This window comes from Mus musculus, chromosome 6 (assembly GCF_000001635.26).
Source record: "Mus musculus strain C57BL/6J chromosome 6, GRCm38.p6 C57BL/6J".
Classification (NCBI taxonomy): Eukaryota; Metazoa; Chordata; class Mammalia; order Rodentia; family Muridae; genus Mus; species Mus musculus.
In genome coordinates, this window is record NC_000072.6 from 34,021,392 (window position 1) to 34,039,923 (window position 18,532).

The following is an 18,532-nucleotide window of genomic DNA, read 5'->3' on the forward strand; positions in this document are numbered from 1 at the left end:
CATGAATTTACAAGCTCTCTTCTACCACATACTCTTGCCACTATAACATTCCTGCTGCCATGTGCATGGGCCAATCAAAACAGGGACTCAATCCTTTGTAAGCATGAACCAAAGTGTAGGGTTATGGGGCCCGAGGCTGCTCTGCCTCAGGACTTGGCCGCTCAGGGAGGCAGGACTTGGCAAGTCTGACCGTGCTTAACCCACGCTGGGTGGGTGTTGGGCAGTAGGGCAGCCCTGGAACACCTGGGGGATGGGGGTGAGGTGGGGGTGGGGAAGCACAGTCTGAGGTGCAGGACAACCAAAGCTGGCTTGGGGGTCCCTGGGCCTGCAATGAGGTCAGGGCCATCTGGTTCTCAGGCTCTAGGGCACCCAGGCACTGCTGGGAGCACCGGAAGAGCTGAGAATGGAGTGAGGACCCAGGGGCTGGATCTAGTCTGGGACAGCAGAGGAAAGGGGAGAGCTCTGGCTGGTCCCACCTGGGAGAGTCTTTGGCTTGGTGATGGCTGGGGCTGGGAGTGCAGAGAGGACTTCTACAGTAGATTAGATGGGCAGCTCTATAGGTGAAGGCTTTCTCCATGGCTCCCAACAGTGAAAAGAGGCAGTCCATGGTTTTAAGGCATTTATTGTCATAGTGGAAAGTAGATGAATAAAAACATACCCTACTTCTCAGGATGGGCCTGAGATTAAATACCTTTTGCAGGGAGGAGTGTCTGGGAAGGAAAACTTATTGTCTAAGCCCTTCAGGCCTTTAGGTACCTTATTAAAATGGAGATCTGTTTTGAGCCTATGTGACCACAGGTCATGTCCTCTAACTGTGAAGTGGCTTGGGGCATTGCCCTTTACGTGACTAATGGCCACAAATCTATGGAGGGCTGTGACTAGTGACAGGGGCCTGATGCCCAGAATCAGGCAAAATGCTTACCTTCCTTTCAGGATCACTAGGATTTCGAGCCTTAGCTCAACTGGGAGCAAGGCCACTTACAGAGTCCCACACCAAAGTACTCTTCCTCTAAGTTGTTTCTCTCACATACTTTGGTCATATTGATGACAACAGTCACTGATACAGTCCTTGGCGTTTTTGATATTTGTAACAGTTTGCATCTTCATAGACCTAAAAAAAAAAGGCAGGAGTGTAGTGTAGACCATGGTGCATGAAATGTCAGCGTACTCAACTCAAGCCAAACACCTGTGAGCATAGCTGCTAGGCAAGGGGGCCTCTAGAGCAGCAGTAATGGCACCAGGTTCCTTCCCTTCATAGATTCAGTCATTTACTTAGGAAATCACCCCAAGTCTTACTTGCTAGAATAGTTATTTTTTGGCTAGACCATGGGGGGCACAGCTATCTGGTTAAATACTTTCTGTGTTTACCTGTGAGGGGGTTGCAGGCTGAGATGAACTTACAGATTGGTGGGCTGTGCAATTCAGACAGCCTCCTTCAACCCGAGGGCTCACTCAACCTGAATGGGTCAGAAGGCCTGGGTGGGAAGGACTTTCTCCTACTGCCTACTGGAGCTGGGACCTTGATTTGTCCCTGTCCTTGAATTTACAGAACAGCAATCCTGGTCCCCAGGTTTTCAGGTACTCCCAAGTATTCCACCTGCCCCCTGGGCCTTCGGCGTGTTGCCTGTAGGTTGTAAACAAAGCAGGCTTCATAGCTGCATGAACTATGTTGTTATTTTACCTATTAACGTAGTTACATATTTATGTCTTGTGTGTATGTGTGTGAGTGTGACAAACTTATTACCCGTTCTGTTTTTCTGAAGAACCTCATCCACCAACTCATTCACTTGGGAAGATCTATAGCTTCGTTTTTTGGAATCTCTATCAGCAAAGATTGATTAGGTAAGGAAGATAGTGCCTATAGTTAGTTATAATTAACTAAAATGTCGTTAGTTCTATCTGTATCTTTCTTATAGTGGGAACATTAAATGCCCTCCTCAAGGCTCATGCTTTGAATGTCTTGGTCCTGAAATCCTGGCAAGATTTCGAGATGCTCTGGTAATTTTAATAGGTGAGACTATCTGTTAAGCTAAAGCATTGGAGTGGGGATACCTTTGGTGTGCCACCAAGAAATCACACCATGCAACAGATCTAGTGCAAGAGGTTTATTGGAGGTGGGGGTAGAACAAAAGGTCATCTTGGAGTGGGGGGAGAGGGGAAGGAGAGAGAGGGACAGAGAAAATAAGAAAGACAGGAAAAGAGAGAGAAAGAGACAGACTGACAGGGACACAGAGACACAGAGAATGAGAATGAAGAAGACAGAGATCGAGGGGGAGAGAGAGATCTGGAGTGGCTGGGGCCTTGCATGCTCCGCACTTGGCAAACCTGGTGCACCTGGGGGCGGTTGATGACCTAAGCTGCTGCTGCTAGGTCCCTGAGGTCAGGCCAGTGGAAATGCCTGATTGCTAACAATATCAAAGGCTGCTATGGCATTAGTTACTGGTGAGACTCGGGATTTTAAGCTCAGTCTGTTGGAAAGGACAGAGAAGCCCTGTTTGTATATCTGTTTCTGCTATCTGCTACCTTTCAAAACCCCAGAGGGCAGTGGCTTACAACCACTTGTTCTTCACCACAATTCTCCGAATTGTCTGGAAAGTTCTTTTGGGTCATTTTGATCCATAAATCTGAATCAGCTGGCAAGTCTTTTGGTACCAGATGGTCTACTCTGCCCACACTGGTGTATCTACTAATGGAAGGCCAGTGCCTGTGACCACAGGGGCTATTGGGCCCAGTGTTTCTTGCTATCCAGGAACTATCCCAAGTTTATTTCACATGATAGTCACAGAATCTCCAATAGCAATGAGAAAGAGCAGCCTCATGGGCAAGGATGTCCAAATCTCTGCTGGTCCTACATTCACTACAGTTCTGTTGTCCGATGTAGATGACAGGACCAAGCTCAGCGTCCAACACCATCACGGCAGGAAACTCAGCAGCAAGCACCAGGCTTAGTGACCGAATAGTGGAGAGCTCACATCTTGAACCACTGTCAAGAATCAGAGAAAGCAAACTGAGAAAGGCAACCATGGAAACCTCAAAGTCCATGTTGAGCGATTCAATTCCCCCAGCAAGGCCATACGTCCTAAACCTACCAAAACAGCACCACCAACTGGGGACCAAGTACTCAAATGTTGCAGCCTATGGGGACCATTCTCATTCAAACCATCACGGGACCTCGTCCCCGATTCTCCATCTTTTACCAGCCATTGTCCCTCCTATAGCTCTTCTTCTAGGAGTGAGTCTTGTCAGATTTCCCCATCCACATTGCGTGTCGCATTTCTAGAGAGAGGTACATATGTAAAACAATAAAATAATTAGAGAAGAGGAGGCCATGAATTTGAAAAGAAGTGGGAAGGCCATGGGAGGAACTGGAGGGGGGTAGAAATAATGTAAATATAGTACTCGAGTATAAAATTTCAAAATAAAATTTAAAAAATGTTTAAAAAATTTTAAAACCACATTAACACCATCTCCAAATATGTTAAGTGTTCCAATCTCAACATACTCAAGAAGAACTATTTTTTTCCAATACAAACTGGAGGCAGGGGAACAGAGCGTGTTGATACGTAGCCTTTCCTTGCTCAAGGCCCAAACTCCTGGGCTGATCTCTTGTTAAATCTAGGCAGCAGAGGACTCACCTTGCCTTCTCTCCACTCTCAACAAAGTAAGGTCTTACAGAGAGAGCTGGCTCCGGACAGAGAAAGATAGCATGCAGCTGCACTTAGGAAGTGAGGAGAAGACTTAATAGCACCGAGGAAAAGCCAGCAAGCAGCCAAGGCCAGGATCAGTAAACTCTCTCCAACATAGGGAAACTGTATTCTCTGCCAATAGCTTCCTTCCCTAGTGCCTCCTTGAGGAACTTACAAGACTTATGGTGCCACTGTTCTGTTTCCTAGCACAGTAGCAGACCATAACCGACTGCCTTAGCCTAGGCCACTCCACTTCCCTGGCCTGGGCATCTACGAATGCACGCATGCACATACGCATGCATGCCAGTCTTTTACCGTCCTGGTCTACAGGAAGCTATGGATAGATGGGTGCAATTGCTGGTGTTTTATACTAACTGGAAGAATTTCAACAAAGCATACCCTTTCCTCAAATTCTACCCTCTGTTTAGCGTCCTCTTTACCTGGTACCTTAGGGCTGCTATTGGTGTGGTGAAACACCATAACCAAAAGCAAGTTGGGAAGAAAAGGGTTTCTTTCAGCTTACAACTTTCAGGCCACACTCCATCGATGAGGGAAGTCAGGGCAGGTACCCAAGGCAAGGAATCAAGAGACAGGACCTGCAGCAGAAGCCATAGAGCTTACTGGCTAGTTCAGCTTGCATGAGCAGCTCAGGACCACTTGCCCAGGGGTGGCACCATCCCCCATGGGATGGGCCTTCCCACATCAACTATTAATCAAGACAATACCCCAGAGATTTGCCTGGGGCCCAATTTTACAGAAGTGTTTTCTCAGTTAAGATTCTCTCTTCCCAGAAATGACTAGGCTTGTGCCAAGTTGACAAAAACTAGCCCAGGTAAAACAACTTCCTTTATAAAGACAAAACCTTCTATTTTGATGTGCAGAATTCTAAAATAAGGTACCATAGTATATTTCCAACTTGGCAGGCACATTAGTGAAAAAACAAGACCAAAGCTGAGTACTGAGTACTCCGAACTCAGGCAGTCTGAGGAACGTCACTGTGCCTGGAGGGTCATTGATTCGCTCTGTAAAAAGTTGGTTCTCGGATAGACTTTTTGAGTCTAGTGTGTTGAGTGGATTCATTGTTCATACTGAAGAACCTTGACTGGCATGTTTGTTCGTGTAAAGATTTATTTATTTTATGTATGTGAGTATACTGTAGCTGTCTTCTGACACACCAGAAGACTGCATCAGATCCCATTAAATGGTTGTGAATCACCATGTGGTTGCTGGGAATTAAACTTGGGACCTCTGGAAGAACAGTCAGTGCTCTTACCCGCTGAGACATCTCTCCAGCTCCAACCAGTTTATTTTTATGATGAGTATTTTGGTGAAGTTTTATCTTGTTCTCTCTCTCTCTCTCTCTCTCTCTCTCTCTCTCTCTCTCTCTCCTCTCCTCTCCTCTCCTCTCTTTCTCTCCCCTGCTTGCTTGCTTTCTTTCTTTCTTTCTTTCTTTCTTTCTTTCTTTCTTTCTTTCCTTCCTTCTTTCTCTTTCTTTCTTTCTTTCTTTCTTTCTTTCTTTCTTTCTTTCTTTCTTTCTCTCCCTTTCCTTCCTTATTCTCTTTCTTTCTCTCTCTCCCCCTCCCTCCCTCTTTTTCTTCATTCTTTTTCTCTCTATCTCTTTCTTTCTTTCTGAAAAAGTTGTAGCTTTGGCAGTGCTGCTCAGTCTACATTAGGTGTCTTGCACTGTTCCCGACCCCCATCCTGCCTTAGGCCAATTGTTGACCTCCCTGGAGCTTCAGTGGACCGACCCATCAAGTGAAAGTAAAGGTAGGTATGGAGATAAAAAGGCCAAATACACATCAGTATCATAAGCCAATCGTTAGGTCTTAATATGTTGTAGTAAATTAGCCTGTTTTGTCTCTGAAAGGAATATTAAATATCAGCCTTCTCTACCAGCTCCTTTACAACTATAAAACCTGTGTTTAGGACAAGGAATTCAGATCTTTTATCTCTCCAACCCAGTAAGACTTTTACATAAACGTTTTAATAGCACCAACCCAGTAAGCCCCTGCTACATTCTCAGATTAAAGTCATTGACTTCCTTTCACCTTCATTTCTCTAGCTTTGATTTTAAAAAACTATCCAATCTTGAGAGCCTGAAGTCAGACTCCAGCCAGTGGAAAAAAGACAGTTGCCACCATCAAGTGGACTTCCTGTCTCTGTGCCTTCATTCTCTCTAAATCATCCTCCTGAAAAAGAGTAACATTTTGCTTTGTTGAGACGCTTCAGATGGAGTGGTGGGCTCTGTCTTTGGGACCTCAAAGTTACTTCGAACAGTCTCTAACTTAGCAAGTCTATGTCACAATTCCTTATCTTGTGGATTCTGAATATGGTTGCCATCTTTAACTCTGATTGACTTGAATAATTACTGATGTCATTTATTGTTTCTGCCACACTCCTTCCCATTTAGCTCCTGAGTAAACAACACAAAGACATCAGAATTCATTAACAAGCTACAAACCTAAACTGGGCAGGTTCTGACACTATGACAACCCAATGAGGCTATTAATAACCAGATGAATATACCCACTGCTTGCCAACTGAGTCTTGTTTTGTTTCATGTGTGGCCTCAGGGTGAGCTTCTCTTGGCCACATGATCATGGGCCATCCTGCCTCATGGAGTCCTCCTTCTTCCTTTACCTTTTTCCTTCTCCTTGTAGTCCCTACCTAAGACCCCCTACTCCATTTCAAGTTCTGCCTTCCTCTCTCTCCTTCCCAGTCTTGGGCTCTAGCCTTTTATTGTCCAAGCAGAGATTGGGGAGAATTCTTTATAGCACATTGGTCAATACAATGCCCACGTCTAGACTGAAATGTGACCTTGGGACACAGAACAAGCATCTGAATGCACAGTTCACGAGACCAACTCCAACAAATAAACTCTCCCCAGCCTGTTTCATTCTAGTCCTTGTAGGGCAAACATGTTTTTCATGTTTTGAAATTATTCTTTGACAGATCCTAACTCTACCATCAAACATTTTTCTCAGTAGATTGCCGTTAGCAAAGTTCCCTCTGCTACAAATGCTGATTAAGTTATTGAAGACACACATAGGGTTTGCGTTTTTATAATTTCTGCAAGAGCAGAGCGAACACTCTAGTCTTCTTAGTTAGGTGGATCCAGACCCTAAGGCAATGAGGTTGGAGAGAAATCCCTTGTCAAAATCGGTACCCACTAGGAAAAGAAATAACAGGCAAGGCAAACCTAGCAGAGAGATACTTTCATTGCGCCCTTTCCAGTTACGAGCCGCAAGATAATGAAGGAAGGTAATTCTGAAAGCTTTATGTCAGTTTTAATGGTCCCTCAAGCACTAAGAAAGATAATAGTCAATGGATGGTGTCCATAAGAATTTTTTCTCCTTTTCCCCTGACAGCCATTGATAGGATCATTTTGTATTTGTAATGGCTGTCACTGAAGCATGGAGAAATGGCCCAGTAAGGCCAGAGGATGAAGACAACTTCCCTGTCAGGATCTCTGTTGTCATTGCTATGGCAATAATAGTTGCTACAGTTCTCGTTCTGTTTTTCTATAGCATGTCTATTTTGTGGAGCTTAAGGCTATAGGATTTGGGTTTCATAAAATCACACTAGCAGAATGCCATGCCTTTTCTAATCCTTCAAGAAGAACATTTGATAAAACTATTCAGCAGGATGAAAATAATTACAGATGCAGGTCACTTGACTAATTATTGATGGAATACTAACCTCTTCACAGGGGTTCAGATACACTACAATTAGTTTGATTTATTTTCCTTTTCTCTCCTCCCTTTCCCTTCCTTCCCTTCCCCAATCTGCCCCTCTGGTCCCACTGCTAGCTTTTTTCTTCCCAAGGACCAGACTCAGAGTTGGACAGGTATGTAAATTAACTACAAATGAGCTCTTAAAATCCTTTGGTAGTTTCTCTTCATTATCTACAATGAAAGGAAAAGGAGAGGAGTCAGGTCTTTTCAATCTTCTATGTCACGGCCTCATCTCCTCCCACGGCGCTGTGCATAGTGTTAAATTTCATCTTTACTAGCTTTCCGACCGACAGAATTAGGGATGTCAAATGCTTCCAAAGTTCGATGGTGTGAATGAAGCCAGACTGGAGATGCTTGTGTGAATGTTATCAAATGTGAGGTGAACAAGCTCAAAGAAGGACAGGCAGCAAGAAGACAAAGAAAGTGGGTGGAGAAAAGGGATTAAAAGTACATGCAAAAAGGAACAACACTAGCCACTGAACGTAAAGAGGAAAATAAAAGAAGCAGCAGAACGCTGCAAAAGTGAACGCCAATGGAGACCTTGACAGAATGTGCAAGTACGGAAGCTTGGACTACAGCCCCCCAGAGTTCCTTGCAGCGCCGCGGGCCATGACGTCAGTCTCCTAGGCAACGCGTATAAACAAGATGGCGGCCTTCGAGCGAAATCCCTCGAGATGGAAAGGCACCCGTTTCAGGCGGGGTTTGGGCGCCTCTCGCATTGCAGCCCAGGCGATACTGTCGCTCACAGAAAAACAAAGTCAGGGCCGTTGGCCTTCTTTCCCCCTGGGTCTGAAGTCAAAAGGGACTTTCAGAAGCGCCTCCTCTTACCTCCTCCACCAGCTCATCCACCGCTCTCATGAGGCAGAAGCGGAGCAAGAAGAGAAGCAACAGGAGGACGGAGAATCTGAAGAGTCAGAGGAGTCCGAAATGCAGAATTTGGAGGTGTGCCTCCCCCCCTCCCCAACCCGCACCCCAGTCTCAGGCATCCTCCAGCCGCTCAACCTGGCTGCCTCAGCGGCAGCTTGCTTCTGCCTTCTCTAGCCCTGGGCTCAGCCCACTCCACTCTAGCCAGAGGGCAAGGGCTTTTCTTTGCTGCTTATTTTTATTCCCCCATTTCTCGTGTGCTTCACCTCCTGTCTTGGAGAAAGGGGGTGAAACCCTCCAAATATTTACTTTCTTTTCCTAGTTTCTTATCTGTCAGATTACACACTGTTATAACGGGGGGAAAAAAATCAGTGTACCAGTATGGGTTTAATGCTTTCAAAATTACGCATTGACAAAATTATGCGGGCCATTCATCTTCTTCCTTCCTCCAGGGTGGTTTAAAAAAAAATCCCAATGCTCTGCTGAAGACGAAATAATGTATACGTTTTATATGTTACTTCTGCTCGGGGTATTTGTGTGCCTATTTAAGCACTCCCACTCTTTCTGGTTAGAAGGGAGCCACAGCATGATCAGAGAGAGCCAGCTCACCCCTAGTTGGCAGAGTTTGGCTTATGGGGAGCGTTCCCAACGCTCTTAACTATTTTCCTAATCTCCTGATTCCACTTCCCTTCCCCACTTGACTGTATTCCCACACACCGACTGTCCTTCCTCATCCCTTCGCTTCCTTCCACCTTGCATTCCCTTACTCCTAGTATTGGCTTCTATTTATTGTGCTTTTTCAAAATCGTAGGTTGATCTGTTTCCCTCTCATACCCAGTTAGGCTTTTCTCTCTGTCATAGCTACTCAGAACCAACATCTTTCTTGATTTCACTTCTTGCCTTTTTTCGCTGCTCCCCCTTCTTTTCCCTCAGCTTCTTCACAAGCCACCTTTCTCCCCCTGTCAAACATGGCTCCTGGTTTGCCTTCTTTCTTGTCCTTCCTGCCTCTGACCTCCCGTTACTCCACTTCTGCCCTCCTTTCCCTGGGCTCTTGTCTCTAATGCCCTTTCCTGCACTTGGAATATTTGGCCTATTTCCCCCCTCATCCCTCTTTTTGTTTTTCCTAGTCTACATCTTTCTTCCTGGGCTGGTTGCATTCTAACGTTGCTTGAAGTTGGCTATAGCAGTGTGCTGGCAATGGCGTTCTTGCCATTCTCACCCGGCACTGAGAGGCAGAGATAGGGTGATTGTCGTGAGTTAGAGGTTAGCCTGGTCTACACACCCAGTTTCTGATTAGCTAGAAACACTGATAGAACCACACAGTGAGACCGTGCCTTAACAATAACGATGATGATGATGATGATGGTGATGCTGGTGATGATGATGAAGATAATGATAACAAACAACCAAAAAGGCCATCATTTATTTTATTCTCCCTTTGTTGGTTAATTTTCCACCTTCAGCTGAGACTACGACAAACCGTAGCTGTGTTTGTGCTCCTTCGAAATGTTTGTGTGGTTTCCACCATCTTCCACCCCAGAGGAATTCACAAATGAACCACCAGCATTACTTATGATTCTAATTAGCACAGGCTCCTTGGATATGAGTTCATTAGCGCCATCATTAATCTGTCTTCAGGATGCCATTAACAAGCCGTTAGAAGGGGTCCATCCAACTGGCTACCCCTTTCTGGTTTGGAGACTATGTTGAGAAAAAGTTTATTATTTCCTCCAGTTATATTCTAAATACTGATACTGACTTTTCACGGTATTGCATTTTAAAATGTGGAATGAGCTGAAAAGTTGTGAAGTATACGTTCTTGTTGAGTGGTTGATTTCCCGTTTCTCACCCTGATTCCAAGTAATCACGTGGTGGCCATATTCATCAGTGCAGCCTGCTTCAGACTGCAGAAGCCCTGATGACTTTAAGGGAAGCGGCTGAGACTGGCTGTTTGGAGCACAGCCTTTGTGATGAAAGGCTTGTGGCTGGGATGTGGGCTAGCCTTTGGTTAGTACCAAGATTCTGAATAAGTGATTTAGCTTATAATGTGCTTGAGAGTCCCCTCTGTCTCGTGGATAACTAAATGCTATCCTATATGTAAAATGCTTAGCATCGGGCCGGTGAGATAGCTTCTCATGTAAAGACATTCGCTGCCAAGCTTGATGACCTGAGTTCAACCCCCTTGACCCACATAGTGGAAGAAGAGACTTGACTCTCCAACGTGGTCCTATGACGTCCACATGTGTGCTGTGGCATGTGTGCATGTACACAATACACATACAAATAGAAAGTGTAGTAAAAATCCCAAACACTTAGCATAGTAGAGTCCTGATACTAAAAACAGTAATTCAGACATTTCTAATTGCTACCTGTAGCTTGTTAAAGTGGTTTTAGCCCTATGGAACGAACATTTACCAAGCAATTGCTTAATAGGAAACAGGAAACACTCTTTGACCGCGTCTCGACCCAACATTTGGTGCGTGAAAACTTCCCATTGCCAGTACCAGTCACTCAATGTGAGCCACAGTGCCTATTCACTGGGATAGTTACAGACTCCAAATTTAGTAAGAGACTACCGTAAAGTTTTCATCTGCTGGATAGAGTAGGCACTCAGAAGTTACAGATGGAATAAGTAAGTGATGGCAGTTAAAATAGAAGACGACGCTGTGACTGAGATGTGACGGAAGACATGCAGGGTCCATGCTCTCAGAGTGACACATGGGTATGTCACAGCAAGCAGCACCTGGAGTTTCATACACAGAGACAGGATCAGCTGCACTTGGGAGTTAAAACGTAAGAGCGGAACAAGCAGCTGAAGCTGGGGTAGGGCTAGGCTCTGGGCTGTGCACAGACACTCACTTGATACTGTAAGCAGTTCTCTGATGACCAGGTAAATTTAGGTGATAGGGTGGTATGTATTCTAGCAGTATCTATAGGGGAGCGGGGAGATTCCGGACTAAGGGAGTGCTTGGAACATAAAGTAGGTTAAAGATAAAACACTTACGATGAAACCATCACCAATTGGGTGTCAGAGACCTCATTGTCACTGTGAGACAGGACAGTGGGGGATACTGGGTCATGGCAAAGGGAATCAGAGACAGACGTTACTATATATTAAGGAATTGGGTTTAAGAATCATATGACTGAAAATCAGGGAGGAGGGATCTCAGAGGCAGAAGCTGTGGAGTTCATAGCTCTAGGTCTGTGAAATAGGCCAGGAAGGAAGGAAAAGCCAGGGAGAGGAGGGGAGGTGGGAAGGACAGCAGTATAGGAAAACAGATTCTTCGCTGATGTGCAGGTGAAGACGAGTGTGAGAAGGGACCAATCCAGAGGTGTAGGAGAAGAAGAGCTACATGCTAGCTGTATGATCACGCTCCGCTGGGGCAAGGACATCTCCAGAACAAGGAGCTGGGTTATTCTGCCAATAGGTCAAATGGGAAGAGGCCTGTTTGCCCATTGGCAGAAAGGTCTGATAACGTCTTCCAGGAACCTCGAGTGTGGAGCCTTGGCTTCGGAATCTGAGAGAACGCTGGCAGTTTTACCCACTCGATATCCACAGCTGTGGTGACCAACAGGCCTTCCTGAATAAGTAAGGAAATGGTGTCCTGTGCAGTCAGGTGACCTCTGGAGCTCTAGGTGGGAAGTTTGGGAGGAAGGCAGGATGCCTCCACCTCCCTCCCTCCTAGGTTTTACAAGACACTTCATACACAGGCATGAATGTCCTTCCTACTTGGGAGCAGCGTGGCAGGCATGGGACTTTTGCACACAGAACTTTTATTGACACATTCGATGTGTCCCAGACACCATGCCAAGGGCTTTCTATACATTGTCTCTTTAATTCTCCTTAGAATATTAAAAATAAGGAATAGAAGAGAAGCGATGGTCTTCCTAATCTCCTAGCTCTCCTAGCTGGACCCACGAGGTCACTATGAGGTAAAGTGAGGATGAGCAGGTCAACGCAGACTAAGGGTATGAGCATGGTGGTTTTTAATATTACATGCATCAGGGTAGTATAGGGAAAGATTTTTTAAAACCTCCTCTTACAGTTGTTTGTTTGTTTGTTTTTGTAATGGCCCTCATCAGTTGCAAACCTAAGTTTTCCTTGCTGAGGGGTGAAGACCCCACTTCTCTGTGGGCTCAAGGACAGATGTTTATAGATCGTTGTCAGGGATTATGCTGGGTTAGTAAATGAGCCGTTGTAGATTCTCCTCCAATAACCACCGTTTAACAAGCACTGAATAGTTAGCTAGATGTCCAGAACCAATCCGGGGGAAAGGCTGGAGAGATGGCTCAGTGGTTAAGAGCACTGGCTGTTCTTCCAGAGGACCCAGGTTTGATTTCTAACACTTACACTGTGGCTTCTAATCTTATCTTCTTAATCCATTTCCAGGGGGCTCCAACGCCCTTTTCTGTCTTCCAAAGGCACCAGATAAGTTATGTGGTACACAGACTTAAATGCAAACAAGAACCCCCATACAGATCAAATTAAACAAGCAAACAAATCCTACAAATGAAATATGGAAGAGTCTGGAGAGGTGACTCAGCAGTTCAGAGCACGTGTTGCTCTTGCAGAGGATCCTGCTCTGGTTCCCAGAATGCAACTGGTGACTCACCACCATTCATTAACTCCAATTCCAGGGGCTCTAACACCCTCTCTGTCCTCCTCAGGCACTAAATGCCTATGGAGCCTGCAGGCAAAACACTCCTACATATAAAATCAATAAGTGTCAAAAAATCTATTATCATTATTTATTCAGGTGTGCGGCACACATGTGGAGGTCAGACAGCAACTCGTAGGCATTTGTTCTCTCTTGCTGCTGTGGGGTTCCGGTCCTCAAGCTTCGAGGCAAGGGCCTCCACCTTCTGAGTCAGTCATCCTGCCGATCTGGAAACAATTTTGATGTGAGATTTGAGGGTCTGCACACCATGCTAACAGGGGAAGGGGAGAGAGGATGTAGGCCGCTTAAAGGGACGGGGAGGGGGCAAATGTGAAAGACACACGGGCTCTCTTAGGACAGTTGGGAGATTTGAGAGCTGGTGGCACAGCCTGCCTCACTGTGGTGTCAGGCTCTCTCTGCTCCTGTGATAAGGGTCAGTCTCCTCCAGCTGATGAAACTCCCGGGGAGGGGATTTACAACAATCGAGTTCCTTTTGAAGGATCTGCCTCTCTGTAGATAAAAGCAGTTCAGAGAAAGTCTCTCCTTGGCGGGCGTTCGCTGGTTTTTCAAGTGCCTTCAGCATCAAACAATCAATACACCAAACGCAGCCTACTTTGGAGGGATGGTGTGTCTAGAACGGCTTTAAAGAAAAACACACTTTCTATTTATAGGTGGAGAAATGAGGTTCAGAGAAAGCTTTGCCCTCCCCCCAAGTCACATGACAGGTTATGGGGTTCAAGCTGAGCCCACCTGACTCCAAAAACCATGCACTATCTCCAAGCAGGCAATATTCCCTGGGGACGTCCTCTTTTTATACCAACATGACTCTGTATACTTAGGACCTCAGGACCAACAACAAACAGCATTCTTGGCTCCCGGGTTAATAAAGAACTAACAAGCAGATGTTTTCCATCACAGTTCATATGCTTGCTCTTCATGGTTAAGTACTTTATGTCAGCGTGGCTGCCATGGTGACCGTTTTCTGTCATCTTGCTGATGTCAGTGTCTGTGCTGGCCATTGCAGAGTTCAGGGTAGGAGACATAGATTGGCGTGTTGTATCTCCTGTCTGCCATCACTGCCTTGCCCATCCACTGACTGCAAGCTTCCTCAAGGAAGTGACCCACTAAATCATCTTGTAAATTAGATGAATCTTACAGAATCAGCAACCAGGAAGTGAGCTGAGGACTTGGTTTGTTCGGCAAGAATACCAGATTTCAAGACATTATTGCCTTTGTTTGATGCAACCGTCTTTTGAGGGCTGGGTAAGCAGCCTAGTGCAGAATCACAGACAGACTGACAGACTGACATTTCATTCCAGCTCTGTTACCTACTGCCATGCCATTTTGAGCAGGAGTAACCTCTAAGCCTTAGTTACTTAAATTGGAGATAAGAGTGCTGCCCCAGGGCTGTCAGAAGGATTAGCAGGTTGATAGCAGAGCTCTTGCACAGGGCCACCAACATTCATGTCCCTGTGGCCCCTGTGCTCTCCCAGCCTTGGACACCAAAGGGAAGTGGCACCTGACAAACCGGTGGCGGGTGGTGGCAAGGCATGGCTTTGATGAGTGTTTACTTAACTGTATACAGTATGTACATGTTGGGCACTCGTGCGTGACCCACACACACACACACACACACACACACACACACATGGCCTTTTCTCTGGAAGCTTGTTGGGACCTGGCAGTCAGTCAGTAGGAACCATGACCGGGGGAGTGAGGATGATCATAGGAAAGGCAGAAAGAAGATGCAGGAGATAGAGATGGGAAAGCTGCTGGCCAATACCATGCCAGCAATGAGTATATTCTCTCAGTGTCTCTTAAAGGTGAGCAACAGAAAGCATGGCCAATTCCAGGAAGATAAACAGTGACCACAAATGCTTATGCAGTGACTTTATGGTACCCAGTATCTATGTTTGACTAAGGCCTTTCCCTTCAGGCTGGGACAGTCTCTTGAGGATGTATGTGTAAGTGGAGGAACTTGTCAAGGTATAAGGCACATCTTAATTAAAAACAAAGACAGATGCCAGCATGCTCATTCATGATTAATCACAAGCAAGCTATCAGCCAAAGTTGACTTTGGAAGTGCTCCCCCACAGATGCTGGGTAGGATGAGGTAGACAGTTGACTTTCTAATGCAAGTTCTTTGCCTACCATTCTCTTCCCGCAGGACAAGTATGACGGGATCCTGAGAGAGGAGACCGTGGCTGAGGCAATCACTGGATTGGGGTGGTCAGGCCGTGGCACGGAGCAGGTTTACCTCAACCTGAATCTATCGGTGAGTATGACAGGATCACTTTAGGCTGGTGACATGGGCGGATGACGTTCATCTTCTTTGGCATTCATGTGGTGGTGGCAGAGCTCAGGGCCTCACGTCTGCCGGAGATGAGCTATGAGAGATGGGCCCATGAATGGCAGACTTCAGGGAGCCTTGCTGTCTGACTGTCAGCTCCCCTAATTCTTCTGTTTTTATCCTCCTCGGCACCCTCTTTCATCCTAAGTAGCCTATATTATAGCAATCAATGCTTTCTTTGGGAGCTTGAATCTGGATGTGTAAAACCAATCAAAAACTCTGTAAGAATTTTCGCTCTGATCGGCCAAAGCTGAGCTAAACTCTATCTGAATCCCAGGGAACCGAGTATTATTGATTTCTCCCTGAAGTATGTCAAGAAGTAAGTAGCTCTGAGCTGTCTTTTATTTTCATAAAGATGCCTATCATTAAAGCAAAAAAAAAAATCTATTGTTACCCATCAATTTTCAAGATTTCAACCCTCGTCAGCCAATAGCGCAGGGTCTTGGCTCCACTTTGACTGTGAGGGGCTGCAAGAGCTGACCGCCAACACTGCAGCTTCTCTGCTGTTGCCCGTAGTCCTGGAAAAATAGTTTAGTTCTTTTTGCTTCCATTAGAAAAAAAAAAAAAAGTCAAGGGGTTGGTGCAATGGCTCATGGGTAAAGTGCTTGAGGTGCAAGTGTGAAGGCTGGAGTTTGGATCTTAGTCATGCTGGTGTGTCAGCCTGGTCAAGATGAAATCCTGAGCTCCAGATTCAGGCAGAGAGGCAGCTTCAGTATACAAAGTAAATGCAAGTGAGGAAGACAGCTGATATCGAGCATGCTCACACTCACACACACACACACACACACACACACACACACACACATACACACACACACCCCTCTTATACACACGTGCACCCATACCTGCACAACTGTGCACTCTACGTGTACTTAAAGAAAAGCACATCGAACTTTTACTATAGCTTTCTGGTTTGCTTCATTCCCAACGGAAAGGGTGTTCTGCCTTGGATTTGAACTAATAAAACACCCAAGGACTAATGAAGTGTGGTCCCTGGTGCTGGCTTCATAGTATGTCCGTCAGCATATGACTGCCATAGTCTCTATCCCCAGCAATGTCTAACCTTCTGTGGGTGTCCCAGGCACTCAGGTGTAACGTCCGGTGAGTGCCCTATACACACAGCACTGTGTGAACCATTGAAATGCTGTCATTCTGGCAGCCAGTACAGCCCCGTGAAGGGTCATTTCCACCAATAGTCAGTCTACTTACGTATGTAGAGCTATGCCTTAGGTTGGTCTGCCAACAAAAGCAACCCTTTGAATCTTATTTCAGCCAGAGGGAGGGAGCTTAACTCACTTTGCCCCTGCCCTCCTTACTGTTGAGAGATTACATGTTAAGTTACTTGGCCTCAAAACCCTGTCTCAATGAGTACACTTTCTGGCTCAGTATCTTACTCATGCTATACATGATAATACAACAACAACAACAACAACAACAATGCATTATTATTTATTTGACTCCTCTAATTACTTGCATACATATCTTCTCTCCTGCCAAAGTCCTACATTCTTAAAGGCATGGCAAAGCTCCACCCCTCCCTGTTTTCTCATCACCATGGTGATGTACACAGTGGGCACTCAATGCTGGTTTGCCACTTCACTCCCCACATGAGAACCTGCTTTCAAATGACTCCCTATTAGAGTCATTTTGTAGTTGTTGTTTATTTGTTTTGTTTTTTGTTTTGTTTGTTTTTTGTCTTTTACCGCTTGAGACAGAGTGACATGAACCACTTGTCTAAGTCTCTATGCCAAGGGATCAGATTCCCTCCTAAGTCCACCTGAACTTCCTTTGAGTACCGTTTTCAGGTATGAATTTTGGACAGAGACTCCGCAGAGTCGGATGCTGCGGCTCCCCAGGGTGCTGTGTCACTCCAGGCTTAGCCACACGCCTCTCTGTGCTTCTTTCTGCAGCGTGTGTTAGTGATAGCCTCACGGCATGTGATGTCCCTTAAGACTTCATTTAAACTCCCAGCGTTTGCTTTTCTCTGGCTGGATGAAAATGTGATCTTTATTGCTATAACTTTTATTTCAAACTCCGCCTAACAGTTCTCACGAACTGTTTATCTTTTCACCAGATTTGCTCTTGCTGATAACACTAATTTCTTACGCTGATAAATTATTTTTTCTTCTTCTTTTTGAGTCAGGGTCTTATTGGGTAGCCTTGGTTGCCTTCAGACTCACAGAGATTCACCTGCCTCTGCCTTGATTAAAAGCCTGCACCACTACAACGACAGACTAGTGTTTCTTCTGAAAGAATACTTTCTTTTGGTGGGATCTGTAGTCTACTTTGGAGTCCCATTAGTAGAGGGTCTTAGGTTTCATTTCTCTCTTCTATACTTTTTTTTGTTTTGTTTTGTTTTGTTTTGGAGACAGGGTTTCTCTGTGTAGCCCTGGCTGTCTTGGAACTCATTTTGTAGACCAGGCTGGCCTCGAACTCAGAAATCCGCCTGCCTCTGCCTCCCGAGTGCTGGGATTAAAGGCGTGCACCACCACCGCCCGGCTCTTCTATGCTTTTGAAAGAAATTCCGAATTTCTTTCCACCAGTGTTGTTTCTAGATGTTGCAGGAAGGCTCACACAAACAAGAGTGGCCATATTTAAGCCCCTCTCCCTCTTCGTCCCCTCAGCACTGTGAGTTGGTCGACATCAGCATTCTGTGTGGCTATGTCCACCTGCAGAAGTTGAATCTTTCGGGAAACAGAATCGAAGGTACGTGACTGTCGCTTGAGGAGACTGATCGCCGAGCTAGTACAGAAATCTACAGGCTGCATATGGAATTTAATGTAGTTTAATAATACTGAATTTGATGTAAGTGATTTGTAGATCAATTTACATATTGATTCATTGTTGTCCAGGGAGGGAGGCAGGGAGGAAGGGAGTGAGTGAGGGCAATGCCGCCCCCCCCCCCCCCCCCGGCAGACTGTTTGATGATGCCTTTTATTTGTTTTTGTTCATCTCTCATACATCATATCCGGACCGCCATACCTTCCTTTTCCACAGTCTCCTCCCCTCCCCTCCCCTCCCCTCTCTCCCAGGCCCATCCCCCTTGGCCTCCCCAAAGAAAAGATCAGGCCCTCCCGGTATGGACAACACCCTTCAGCTGTATCAGCTCAAATGGATCAGCCTCCCCCCCCCCACCCCCCCCCCACCCCCCGCCTTTGGCTTGCTTTTGCGGTTCCATCCTAGCTAGCTCCTCCTATTTTTAATATCTAAACACCAGGGCTTCCCAGAGTCATTCTTCCC

At 45.8% G+C, this 18,532-nt stretch overlaps 1 protein-coding gene and 1 long non-coding RNA gene across 5 annotated transcripts in view; one reads left to right on the forward strand and one right to left on the reverse strand.

Annotated features, from left to right (window-relative positions):
* Window positions 1-1,022: 1,022 nt before the first annotated feature.
* Gm38786 lies at window positions 1,023-8,333 on the reverse strand. Of its 2 annotated transcripts, XR_868961.1 has the most exons (4): window positions 8,249-8,333; window positions 3,090-3,276; window positions 2,853-2,983; window positions 1,023-1,111 (listed from the first exon to the last, which is right to left on the reverse strand). It is a non-coding gene; the product is annotated as a predicted gene, 38786 (long non-coding RNA). The 2 variants fall into 2 exon arrangements; XR_868960.1 differs by lacking the exon at window positions 1,023-1,111 and having other exon boundaries at window positions 2,210-2,983.
* Lrguk (leucine-rich repeats and guanylate kinase domain containing) overlaps window positions 7,854-18,532 on the forward strand; it is a 104,790-nt gene continuing 94,111 nt past the window's right edge. For 2 of the 3 annotated variants that reach the window (XM_006506713.4, XM_006506714.4), the window contains exons 1-3: window positions 7,854-8,362; window positions 15,110-15,217; window positions 17,917-17,998. In XM_006506713.4, coding sequence (XP_006506776.1) covers window positions 8,066-8,362; window positions 15,110-15,217; window positions 17,917-17,998 — 487 coding nt within the window. In that variant the 5' untranslated portion in view covers window positions 7,854-8,065. The remainder of the gene's footprint in view (window positions 8,363-15,109; window positions 15,218-17,916; window positions 17,999-18,532) is intronic. The other variant, NM_028886.1, reaches the window with a different exon arrangement.